Consider the following 11,581-nt stretch of genomic DNA (forward strand, 5'->3'; position numbering starts at 1 on the left):
ACAGAAATAAAAACTCTGGCTGGCTAGAGGAAAAATTCAGTTTGAGCCATCACCATTTTTGATGTATTTTATTGCAAAGGAGAAAGCAGTAACAGTGGTGGTTTCTTGCACAAATTAAATTATCTGAACTGAGAAAATCAAGCCCTGTGCTCACCTCTGCTGGACCCTGCCAGGGGTGCACTCCCACTGCATGGTGTGGGGCTGCAAGTGCTCCAGCCTTTGTCTCCTCGAAGTGGTCTGCAGAGGTGGCGAGTTAGAAACTGGTTGAACTGGGGCTGGTCAGATTCACGGGTCATAATCACACTCTTCATTCCTTCTCTTTTCAATTTTCAGGTGCCTCAGAACAAAAAGCCCCTGCTGAAGAAAGGGTCAGTGCTAGGCAGTTACCCACTGGACGACAAGCCGGTCAAACGGTTAGATGGTGTCTGTGTTGTGTTCATGGTGTCAGTCCTTGCCCACTGGAGCACCCTGTCAGTCAAGCTGTGTCCTGTGTCTAGTTCTCACACCTTGGTGCTGCCTGGTTTGGGAGCATGGGGCAGATGCAGCTTTTCTGTGGCTCTGGTTGCTTCTTGGCATCAAGTGGTGTTGGCTCAGCATGAAGCTGATGATACTGATAGATAACTAGCCCTGCTGTTCCCACCTGCAGCAGTGGGGGAGCAAACCCAAATGCATCAGAAGGTTTGGGACTGTTCATGGGATGGGAGTCACAAAGGCTGCCTGGCTGAGTCAGGCAGCTCTGCTGAAATGCCTGGATCAACTCCCAGGTGTGCCAGTTATGAGGATGGGCAGAAATCTGTCCACTGGTGCCTCATGCCAGAGCCCCTGTCCCTGGGGCATGGGAGAGGGCAGGAGTTGCACAAGGGCTAGGGTTTCTGGCAGCTGAAACCCCCAAGCAGAGGGCCTGGCTTGGAGCTGGATCTCACCTGCAACTGCTGGCTCCAAACCAGTTCTAAAGGCAGCATGCTTCCCTGTTTCTTACCAGGTCTCTGCAGAAGGTTGTGTTGCTCCCCAGGTTTTCCTGGTGCCAACCAGAGACATAGGGCTAGGCTCAAAGTTTCTTCCAGCTTTAACACACCTTTAATGCTTTCAATTCTGGTAGTGGTGTTTAAGAATTGAGTTCCAGGCTTCTTGGCTCACAGACTGATGGAAATGCAGGTGGACTGCGGAGCAGGGCTGATTCTTGAGCCCAGGCTGTATCATTGCTTGGATAGGTCTGAGGCAGAGCTCTTCCGTGGCTGTGTGACTGGCAGACACGCTATCCATCGAATCAGACAACCAAGTTCTCCCATCTTCATCCCCAGCTATTTCTTGCAAAGATCCTTCTAGCTGCTGCTGGCATAAACCCACTGGAAAGGCTTAACAGGTGGAGAAGTCTACAGTGAGGGTGATGTGAGAAGGGGAGAAGTAGTTGTTGGTCCTGTCGCTGTCCCAGTGCTGTGTCATACCACATTGCTTGAGAAACTTTAGTAAAATCAATTGGATCTGGAGTCACTGTTCAGAAAGTCTTGTGTCTGTCCCTTTTTCTCCCTTGCTAAAGAGGCTCTTGAGTCTCAGCCCCTCATTGCACAACTTGTGCCAACCCTGGGAAATGAAGCCATTCCCCAGGGCCTGAGTCTGGGAGTATGTCTTGATTTTTCAATAGGGAGAGCTTCCAGCTGGCCTGGCTCTATGGCATTCAGGGCACATGCAGAGAGGACAACCAGGAATGTGAGCTCCTTCTCATGGAAAAACTGTAGGCATGGCAGCAGGTGAATTTTGCAGCCTGGATGAGGTGTAGTTGCTCTAATCTGCTTCCAAATGCAACCTGCTGGCCAGTGAAGGCTGTGGAGATGTCTGTGGTGGATAAAGCCCTTGAGTTGAGTTCTAAGTCTTTGCACTCCCTTTGTCCACTTCTTTAACCATGGAAAGCCAGTGATGTTGCCTGTCTCCTCAGCAATGTTTCCAGTAGTTTAAATTAGTTATTCTAGATGTTATTTTGAAGATTATTCCTCCACTTACCATGTCATCTCTAACCTCAGTGAGCAAAAGGCATCAGCCTGTTCTTGTGTGGGCACAGTCTGTGCAACCCCTATTCCCCACTCCCACAGCTTGGGCAGGGGTCGTGGGCATTTCTTGCCATTGCCAGCCACTGTGGCTGGTTGGAAGCTTTAGAAAAGAACTGTCTTTCAGGTCCTGGCTCCCTTACCTTGGGCAAAGTGTGGATGCAGGCCACAGCAGAACCAACACCAGGCAAAGTGACCTGATGTGAGCATGTTCACCTCAATTTGCACAGCTGTGGCAGGTTTCTGCTGCCTGAACTCAGTAAAACTCTGGTACAGCAGCGTTTGGGAGTGCTGGGCAGGTTCCCTGGAGCACAGCTGTGTGCCTGCAGCAGAGGGCACACTGCATGCAGTTTCCTGAGCATATCACACCCCCTTGTCCTGCTGCCTGCAGTCAGAACCCTCTTCACTAACCTCAGAGCCTCTGTTCTTTTTGTGTTGTATTTGGTAACAAAAACAGAGGGTATTTGCTGCTTTATTTTTTGAAAAAAGTTTTGGTTTTGCCACCTTTGTATGTTTTGCTTCATTTTTCAGCACTGGGGGAAGCAGGGGGCAAAGAATTCTTGAAAAATCCAGAAAGTGGCAATTTTTATTAAAATGAATGAAATATTTGTTGGCACATATGAGTACAGGACAGCTTGGGTGAGCCATCCCTCTCTCCCTGGGGGTGCTGCTGATGCCTCAGCCACAGGGAGTCTGGGGAGTGCATGTAAGAAGTAGAGTTTCTGCAAGTGCTGCATATGCACTAATTGGATTGCATTGCTTGTTTTGGGAATTTGCAATCTCCTCCTCTTCCCTGTCTCCTCTACCCTCCCACCCTATTTGTGATGCCTGTGGACTTCAACACAGACAACTGGCCTCGGCGGACCTTCCCTTCACCTTCCCAGTGGATGTGGCAGTGGAAGAACCCAACAGAAAGAACTGTAAATACTTCCCAGGTAATGGGATATGGATGAAGACAGGAGAAGGAAGCGGCGCAAACTATGGAGGGAATAGCAGAGACAAGGAGAGATGGCCCCGGGCAGCAGATACTGAGTGGTTTAAGATGACTTTGAAGGGTGACACTGACTGCAGAAAAGATGCAGATGGCTTAGCTATTGCTTCACTGCCTCCACGAGCACAGCCCATTGGCACCGAAAGCAGGGTGAGTCTGGTAACTTGTTCTTCCTCAAACACCTGCTACCAGGGACTTCAGGGTTTCTGACTCTCTTCCCATCTGACTCCAGCTCCATAGGGGCAGGGGTCTGATGCCTAAATCAAAGCCCAGCCTGCAGCTGGGCTTTTCAAAACTGCATCCCTTCCTTCCACTGTAGCTCCAGGCACTGGAACCAGCCAGCTGCTCCCCGGATCGCATCTTTAAAGTGGTGTTTGTGGGGAACTCTGGTGTTGGGAAGAGTTCCTTCATCCACCGCTTCTGCTACGACAGGTTCTTGGCTGAGCTTAATGCAACCATCGGTAAGTAATGGGGTCCCTGACTCACCTGGATAGGAAGGGTGGGAAATTCAGCCTGGAAAAATGCTTTTGGCCTGTATTATAGCCCAAGTAGAGGTAAAGATGGTCCTTCTCCCAGGATTGAATGGCTCTTGCAATTTCCCTGAACTAAATAGAGCTGATCCTGGCCATTGGAATAGCAAGCTGCTCTCTTTCCCCATCTTACCTGATGACCATTGTTACCTTCCTGACAGGTATTGATTACCAGGTGAAGAGTCTGATGGTGGATAACACCCAGGTTGCCTTGCAGCTGTGGGATACAGCTGGACAAGAAAGGTAAGCAGTTTCTGTGAGAGTGCTCTACTTCCAGGCTCAGCGTAGGGAACGAGTGCATGCAGAAGTGGTTTCTGTCTCTGGGATAACTGTTACCTTCAGAAGGACCAGAGAGGTCACAGCAGCTATTCCTGTGCTGAACCTGCAGTAAAGGTATGTTTCAGAGATTTATGTGGCTGTGAAATAGGGCCCAGGGATATTGCTCTGAGCATTAACAGAAAAGTTGTTTTCCATGTGTCTGACCTGCATCCTTGTGGCTTCAGATCCATAGATCACTGTATGCTGTGGGGTTTGCAGCTCCTCTAGCCCTCAAAGTTCTCCTGCATCAACCTGCTTCTGGGAAAAGCTGCAGGACAGGGCTGCAGAGTAGGATAGAAACTAAGGTTCTAGATGGACATCCTGACCACAGATTGAGTTGCAGCTGCTCACCACCATTGCTATTCAGGGGCTGGAAAGGACTGTGTGAACCTTCCTGGATCTGACTCAAAGACAGCTGAATTAGCTTGACCTGTAGGGAGGGTGATTTGAACTACTCTGCTGGACTCTCAGTGACGTTATTGGCCCTTTCCACTGTCTCTTCTGCTGATAGACTTGTGGAAGTGCTAATCCTTGGTAGAGGGACTGTGCAGCTTTTTGTGACAGTTTAAACAGGTTCCTCATTTGAAGGCCTCTAGTTTCAAAAGCATGGGCCATCTCTAGATGTTACCAGCCCTGTTGGTGAGGTCCAGAGTAGCAGAAGACACAATTGACCCTCATCTTCTACTAGAGATGAAGGCCCATCACGACCTTCATGTAAATTATATTTTATTTAGGAGGCACTTTAAAGCTTAAGATGAAAAGCTATTTTGATGGGGACATTAGCCTCAGGGGCCTGACAAAAATAAGTACTGGGTATTTTGAGCTAAGTATGTTAGGAGAGCAGGCCTTCAGCAAGCAGTTGAGGTCATGGGAATATTATAATCCTGAACTGTGCCGACAGAATAATGATGCTGTCTACCTCAGCTAGACCATGCAGACGTGGTGGGAGTGCACTAAGTAGGAATAACTATTGGAAAGCAACTGTTTCTTCTCAAATCAAGCTTCATACTGAAGAAATAATGATTTCTGAGGGGACTCCTGTGGTTATTTCAGTGCAGAAACCGAGCAGTAAGGTGAGGTGTTATGGCATGAAATGTGACATTTTACTGAGGCCAGATTACATCAGAGGCCAAATTCAAGTTATTGTCTCTGCAGAAGAGACAATAGCATAGGTTCCTGCAGCATTAGCAGGTCTTAGATGTGTACTTGCAAGAGAGAACTTGGCTCAATGCTGATACTGAATAGGAGACCTGGGAAGAAGCAAAAGCTTTTCTTACTTCTGGAGGAATATTAAGTACTTCTAACTGGAGATGTCTAGCTGTAAATATCCTATGAAAAAGATAGAAGAACCCTTGGAGCATGCAAGGAGAACTCCTTGGTGACTTCCCTGAGTCTGGTGCATGCTCCGTTTTATGTTTCTTCTGGAACATCTGGTCTGTCCTGCATTTCCAGAGGTGCACCTGCATTGTCCAAGATACAATCTGTGCTTCCTCAGTTGGGTAGCTGCCAGAATGCCATACCCTTATTGCAGTGAGAAAGCACAGTCTTCAGGCAATCATCTGAAATGGACAGGAGGGTTGTAGTTTGCTGTAGGTTTTCTTGGCTTGTAACAGAATAGGAGAGTTTGTTCCCCTGTGCAGGGCTGAAATACACAGCTCTCCAGTGAGATCTCAGTACCTGTGTTGCACTTAATTCCATCAGTTTGCAATCAGTGTGGTTATACCATGGCCCTGTCACAAACTGCTTACAGAATTTAAGGTTTTGTCTTGTTTTGTTGTTGGAATTTATTCACAAAATACAAGCCTATGGTTCCAATTGGTATCCACAGGGCAAAGTAGATGTGTGGTTGTAATTTTTCCTTGAAATTGTGTTTAACGCCTGATTTATTTTTTTATGTATGATGGCATTGCTTTATAAATTCAAGACTGGAAACAGGCTGTATTGATGCTGAGATCTTAATGGCTGTTTTGGCAACACCGGGGCAGACATTATGCCTACTTTGTACTCTGGTACAGCTTAGTCTGCAGATTCTTCCAGACTCTAGAGAAAGATCAGTTTTTTTCCATCCATTTTCCTTTTTATAGGCAATTACTTCTCCCTATTCCAACCAAACAGATCCTTCTGTTTCTTTCTTCCTGACCTGCAAAAGTCTTCCTTCCAGCTTTCTCAGCACCATGCATTTGGACAGACTCCTGCTTACCCACAGCTGGGTGGCTGAGCCTCAAAAGTGCAAGGATCTGACTTGTCCCCAATGCGTACACAGCAGCCCCAGGGGACACGTCACGCACAGGGGCTGCACTAAAAGACAGATAACCCCACTCTGTTTCTTGCTATTACACAGCCATGGTTCTGAGAGTGCCTTTGGCTTTGTTTGGGCTCAGGTTTCGAAGCATTACCAAGCAGTATTTCCGGAAGGCGGACGGGATACTGGTGATGTACGACATTACGGCCGAGTGCTCCTTCACGGCGGTGCGGAACTGGATGAGCAGCATCCAGGTGAGAGCAGGACCTCGGCTCTCCACCACTGGTGGTGCTGCCACTGTCTTGTTCCAGGTCACCTCTAACAGCCTGTTGGGGAGCCACATCATCCAGTACCCCAGGAGGTCCCATTTACCTTGCAAAGCTGCACTGTCAAACAGATGTTATTGATGCTGCCTGTGGTAGTCAGGTTGGGATCAGGGGCTTCGTGTGGAAGGTACCAAAGCCGGTGGTAACACATTAAATGAGGGAGAATCATAGAATTTTAGGGGTTGGAAGGGACCTTACAGATCATCTAGTCCCAACCCCCACTGCCATGAGCAGGGACACCTCCCACTAGAGCAGGTTGCTCAAAGCCTCATCCAACCTGGCCTTGAACACTGCCAGGGTTGGGGTATCCCTAGGCAACCTGTGCCAATGTCTCATCACCCTCACAGGAAAACACTTTTTCCTAATATTTATCCTAAGTTTCCCCTCCTTCAATTTGTACCCATTACCCCTTGTCCTGTCATTGCAGTTCCTAACACAGAGTCCCTCTCTGGCTTCCCTGTAGCCCCTTCAGATACTGGAAGGTTGCTATGAGGTCTCCATGCAGCCTTCTCCAGGCTGAACAGCCCCAACTCCCTCAGCCTGTCTATATAGGGGAGATGTTGTTATCAACTTTGTGGCCTCTCTGAACTTGCTCCAAGAGTTCTGTGTCCTTATGCTGATGGCACCAGAACTGTGTGCAGTATTCCAGGTGGGTCTCACGAGAGCAGAGTAGAGGGGAAGAATCACCTCCCTTGACCTGCTGCCCACACTCCTTTGGATGCAGCCCAGGATTCAATTGTTTTCTGGGCTGTGAGCTCACACTGCAGCTCATAGTGAGCTTCTCATCCACCATCATGCCCAAGTCTCTCTCCACATTGCTGCTCTCAATTCCTTCCCCACCCAGCCTGTAGCTGTGCCTGGGATTGCCATGGCCCAGATGTAGGACCTTGCCCTTCATTTTGTTGAAGTTCATGAGGTTTGCATTGTTCTACCTCTCAAGCCTGTCAAGGTCCCTCTGGATGGTACATCCCTTCCCTCCACTGTGCCTGCCCCACACAGCTTGGTGCCATCAGCAAACTTGCTGAGGGTGAGAGCTTTTCTGTGGCAGAACGTGGTGGAACCTGCCAAAACAGTAGTGTGTGTTTGTAAGCAGCCCATGTGCATTGGCAGCATCTCCTAAACATGGTCACATCACACCTGTGCTCAGTCAAAGAGTCCAGCCTAATGGCCACCTTGTGCACAGGAAAGGGACATGGCCCTGGTGCATTTAGGCCCAGACCTGCAGCATGCATGCACAGCTTCACACGATCATATCCTAACTCTGCTTGGAGATTTCTAGATGAGACTGAAATATTTGTAATAGCTTTTTTGCCCCCCTCATTTGCTTCAGATTTAGCAATCGATTGTTTTTTCCTTTCTTTTTATTTGGTAACTGTGTATTAATACTGTAGTTTGCTCTCCTGCCTTTTATTTCCAAACTCTCAATAAAAGCATTGTGGCTTGTATCTGCTTGGGGGTACAAAAAAAGCCTGTCTGTATAATTTAAATAAGTTGTATGTAGATGATCAAGAGCTGAAGGGAAGTTGTCAAAGGTAGTTTTGTTTTGGTTGTGCTGAGTCTTGAAAACCCCAAGATCTTAGCAAAATGAATAAGCATATGTTGGAGGTTTCTACTTTTAACTTCCACAGGCTTGTTGAGGAAAAACCCCACCCAACCAACCACTTAGCTATTTCTTTGGACTCTTAAAAATCAAAGGTTAAGACTTGCAAAACTAACCGCCCTCTGAAGATCAGGCTCCTTTCAGGAAGATTAAACTAAGCACACAAAATCTGTAACTTTTAATATCTCCCTTCCTTTCCTCTCCCTATCTGTGTATTTATCTTGTTTTGAAGCTGTTCAGGTACTGCATGTTATCCAAAGTACTGGAGTTTGGAATTAACTTTGAGCCCTGTGCTTGCAGTAATGATGTTCTAGGGAGCCAGTGGAACTAGAGGGAGTCAAACCTCAAAGAGCTCCAGGAAACGCCTAGGAACTACAGGCCGTACAGAAACAGTGTATCAGAGTTGAAGGTTGCTTAGCTTACTTGGCCAGTGGATTTTCAGGAAGGGGATCCTGAAGTTTAGGAGAGCACATCAGACAAATAGTACCACCCATACACACAAAGATTACTGAACTTAGGAAGAAGCTCTGCCTGATCTCAAGTTCCCAACCACCTATTGGGCAAGCTTCTTTTCTTCAGGCTTGTTATTTCCCTAACAGGAATTTGTGTCCTGTCCCCCCTCTCTCAGCATCCCAATATTTGGGATACATTCCCATAGTTTGACCTTCCTTCCACAAATCCCTGGGGCTATTGAGGGAATGTCCCTTTAATGAGCTAAAGGGTATGATCCTGCTGCCACTGAAGCCACTCTAGGGTGCTTTACTCTGTTTCTTTTGCAGGAAGGGATTGAGGACGGGGCTGTGGTCTTTCTGCTTGGAAATAAAATAGATGCTGTGCAGAGGGAGACACGGAATGTGCCCAAGGTGGAGGGGGAAAGGCTGGCGAAGGTGTGACTCTGTGCTCTGCTGCTTGACCTGCTCTGCAGGCTCCCTCCAGCTGTGAGCAGGGCAGCCTGCCTGGCAGAAAGCCCTTCTTGGAGCCATTTTCCCATATGGTATCTTCCCTCTCCCCTCCCACCCCCTGTTTCTCCAATCTAAACGTGTACCAAGGTCCTTCGGCTACCAGGGAGGGTGAGGTGGTGGCCCATACCTGGCAGACAATGGCCCTTGAGCATGCTCATGTGTTTCTCTTGAAGCTTGATGCCTCCTTACAGTCTTTCTGAAGAGAACATGTTTTCCCATTTGAGGACTCCCTAACACATGCCCTGCAACATCATCCTGCCTCTTTCCTCACTCCCTGTGTCTGCAAGCCTGCTGGGACCTTGGTCCCTGGGTGGGGGGAGGCAGGGTTTCAAAGGTGTTCCCCATCATCTTCTGGACTCTAACACAAAGGTAAAGGGATCAAAGTACCTTGGGCAGATGTTTTCTCTTCCCAAACAATTCCCCAAGTGTTCTCTTTTGGATACTCTGGCTGGGCCCCCAGTGCTGAAAAAGCACCTCCTTTTCCTGGATTGGGGAGCAGGGTGTGCACCCCAGCAGGGTGGTAACAGCCACTGTCCTGGTCCCAACTGCTCTTGGCAGAGTTCTCAGTGGCAAGGGTGGGCCAGCTCCCAAGGGTGTGGGTGAATGGTGGTGGAGAGCTGGCAGCCAACATGGGTGCTTGCTGTGCTCTGTGGCAGGAATACAAGGCTGTCTTCTACGAGTGCAGTGCCATGACTGGCTATAACATCAAGGAGCCCATGCTGCACATGGCCAGGTTAGTGCACAGCAACAGTCACTGCGGGATGCTTCCTCAGCTCTAGGTGATTGGTGTGGGCTCTCCTGGGGAATGGGCAAGAAGAGGGGACTCCTGCCATGTCACTAAAAAGACCTGACTCCCCAGCTCCATGTCTGTGTCTTCTGTGCCTGGAGAGCACCAAGTGTAGACTGGATGTTTTTGCACACAATGCTTCATCTGGCAGGGCTGGCCGTTGTAAGATTGAGAGTTTAATTTGAGTATTTCATCACTAAAACCTTGTGGACTATCCCAGATTTTAAGTTGTTTTCAGCTTGAAGTCTGCATGCAGCTCTAAGGGTTTTTTCTTCCCTGTCCTAATAAGCATTATAGTGTGCTGTTTTGGTGGCAGTAGTTTTAAAGGAAGATACAACACTTTTTAAGGCTGATAGAAGTTTGCTGTAAGATTTTTAGTTGTTAAAAAAAAAAACCAGGTATTTTTGAAAAAAGTATTTGAAATCTTGCAAGAAAACTATCCTTTTGTTTTCTTTTATCCCTTTACCTCCTCCTGTATCATCTCTGTTAAAGCCAGAGCAGGACTTAGCTGTTCATTAACTGCAATGATTTGCTTATCAGCTAGGTAAATCACATCTCCCATAGCACGTGCCTTCAGCAAGCTTTATTATCTTGCAGCTGCCCAAGATAAGCCAGACAGGTGAAGCAAACGGCCCAGGATTCTGACATCAGTGTGGGAGCTTGGGAGTAAGGCACAGACCACTCACACCCCAGTCTGGTGCTCTGACTGCAAAGCCATGTGTCCCCACTTGGATGTGTCCAGTTTCTTTCCCTCTTCCCCGGAAATTCATGCTCATTTTCTGTGTGTGGTTTATCTAGGCCAACTTCCAGAGAAGTCTGGTCTTTGGGCCAGTCACAATCCTAAATGGCTGGTGGGGAGTAAAGGGCAGAGACAAATGCTTTGGTAGGAAGATCTCAGTAACTAAGTTGTATTTTTGATCTGTGCTGTTCTTTCCAGGTTGCTGACAACACAAGAAGACAGGCAGAGGGAGAATGCCCTGCAGCTGGAAGATATCAGCAGGAGGAAAGGGTGCTGCACATAAGGCACATCAATGTGTCAGCAAGAGACACATGCCAACACTGTTTCATGAAGTTGGGGGTTCCTTTCAAGCAAGCCAAATCTGATGGTATCAGCTCTGTAGAGACTTAGGGAAGCTGCAGCTTTTCCCAATCTGTTAATTTTGAGGCACTAAATCAGGCCAAAAATGTGCATATTATCTGCACTGTTCCATTTCCCAACTCTGCATGCAGCGTTTGTCTCTGGAAGCCTCTGCTTCTTTTGAGGGAATTGGGCTGGTATTGGCTAACAGCACAAACTGGGGTCTGGAGAGGTTGCTTCTGTGTAAAAGGATGAATTCTCATTCTTTTTCCTTCTGTCAAAGCAGTGGCCTAGCAGTAGAGAGTGGAGGACACAGGTGGTGCGGTGTTAAATGGAATTTTTAGTGTAAGAGATAAAGAAATTATTTTAAATGTGGGCTAGCTGTAAGTAGTGATCCATCTGTCTCAGAGAGCAGCATCTCCTCTTGGTTCTGTAGCAGCAGCACCCAGCTGAGAGCCTGCTGTGGTAAGTGAGAACACTTCCACCAGTTCCTGTAAGACCTAGATCAGGCCCTGTGTTTAGTGTGAAATTTGCTTGGACTTGGCAATATTGTAGTTAACTGATTCCATGTATGAATATAGTATGAGCTGATAGAATAACATCCCAATGGCTTTCATCTCTTTGTTACCCTCATGGACCTTATCACTGTCCCTCCCGTACTGTTTACAGAACACAGAGCAGTTGTCCTGGAACTCACAGGTGCTG

At 47.7% G+C, this 11,581-nt stretch overlaps 1 protein-coding gene across 1 annotated transcript in view; it reads left to right on the top strand.

The window, feature by feature from the left end:
* The window catches only part of LOC103807386 (EF-hand calcium-binding domain-containing protein 4A-like), a 26,648-nt gene extending 15,828 nt beyond the window's left edge, over window positions 1-10,820 (top strand). The window contains exons 10-17 of the mRNA XM_009080117.1: window positions 334-413; window positions 2,889-3,183; window positions 3,353-3,494; window positions 3,725-3,806; window positions 6,263-6,377; window positions 8,829-8,936; window positions 9,668-9,744; window positions 10,736-10,820. Of these exons, the coding sequence (XP_009078365.1) occupies window positions 334-413; window positions 2,889-3,183; window positions 3,353-3,494; window positions 3,725-3,806; window positions 6,263-6,377; window positions 8,829-8,936; window positions 9,668-9,744; window positions 10,736-10,820 (984 nt within the window). The remainder of the gene's footprint in view (window positions 1-333; window positions 414-2,888; window positions 3,184-3,352; window positions 3,495-3,724; window positions 3,807-6,262; window positions 6,378-8,828; window positions 8,937-9,667; window positions 9,745-10,735) is intronic.
* The last annotated feature ends 761 nt before the right edge of the window (window positions 10,821-11,581 follow it).

The sequence above is a fragment of the Acanthisitta chloris genome, unplaced genomic scaffold, assembly GCF_000695815.1.
Source record: "Acanthisitta chloris isolate BGI_N310 unplaced genomic scaffold, ASM69581v1 scaffold5590, whole genome shotgun sequence".
In the NCBI taxonomy this organism is placed as follows: domain Eukaryota; kingdom Metazoa; phylum Chordata; class Aves; order Passeriformes; family Acanthisittidae; genus Acanthisitta; species Acanthisitta chloris.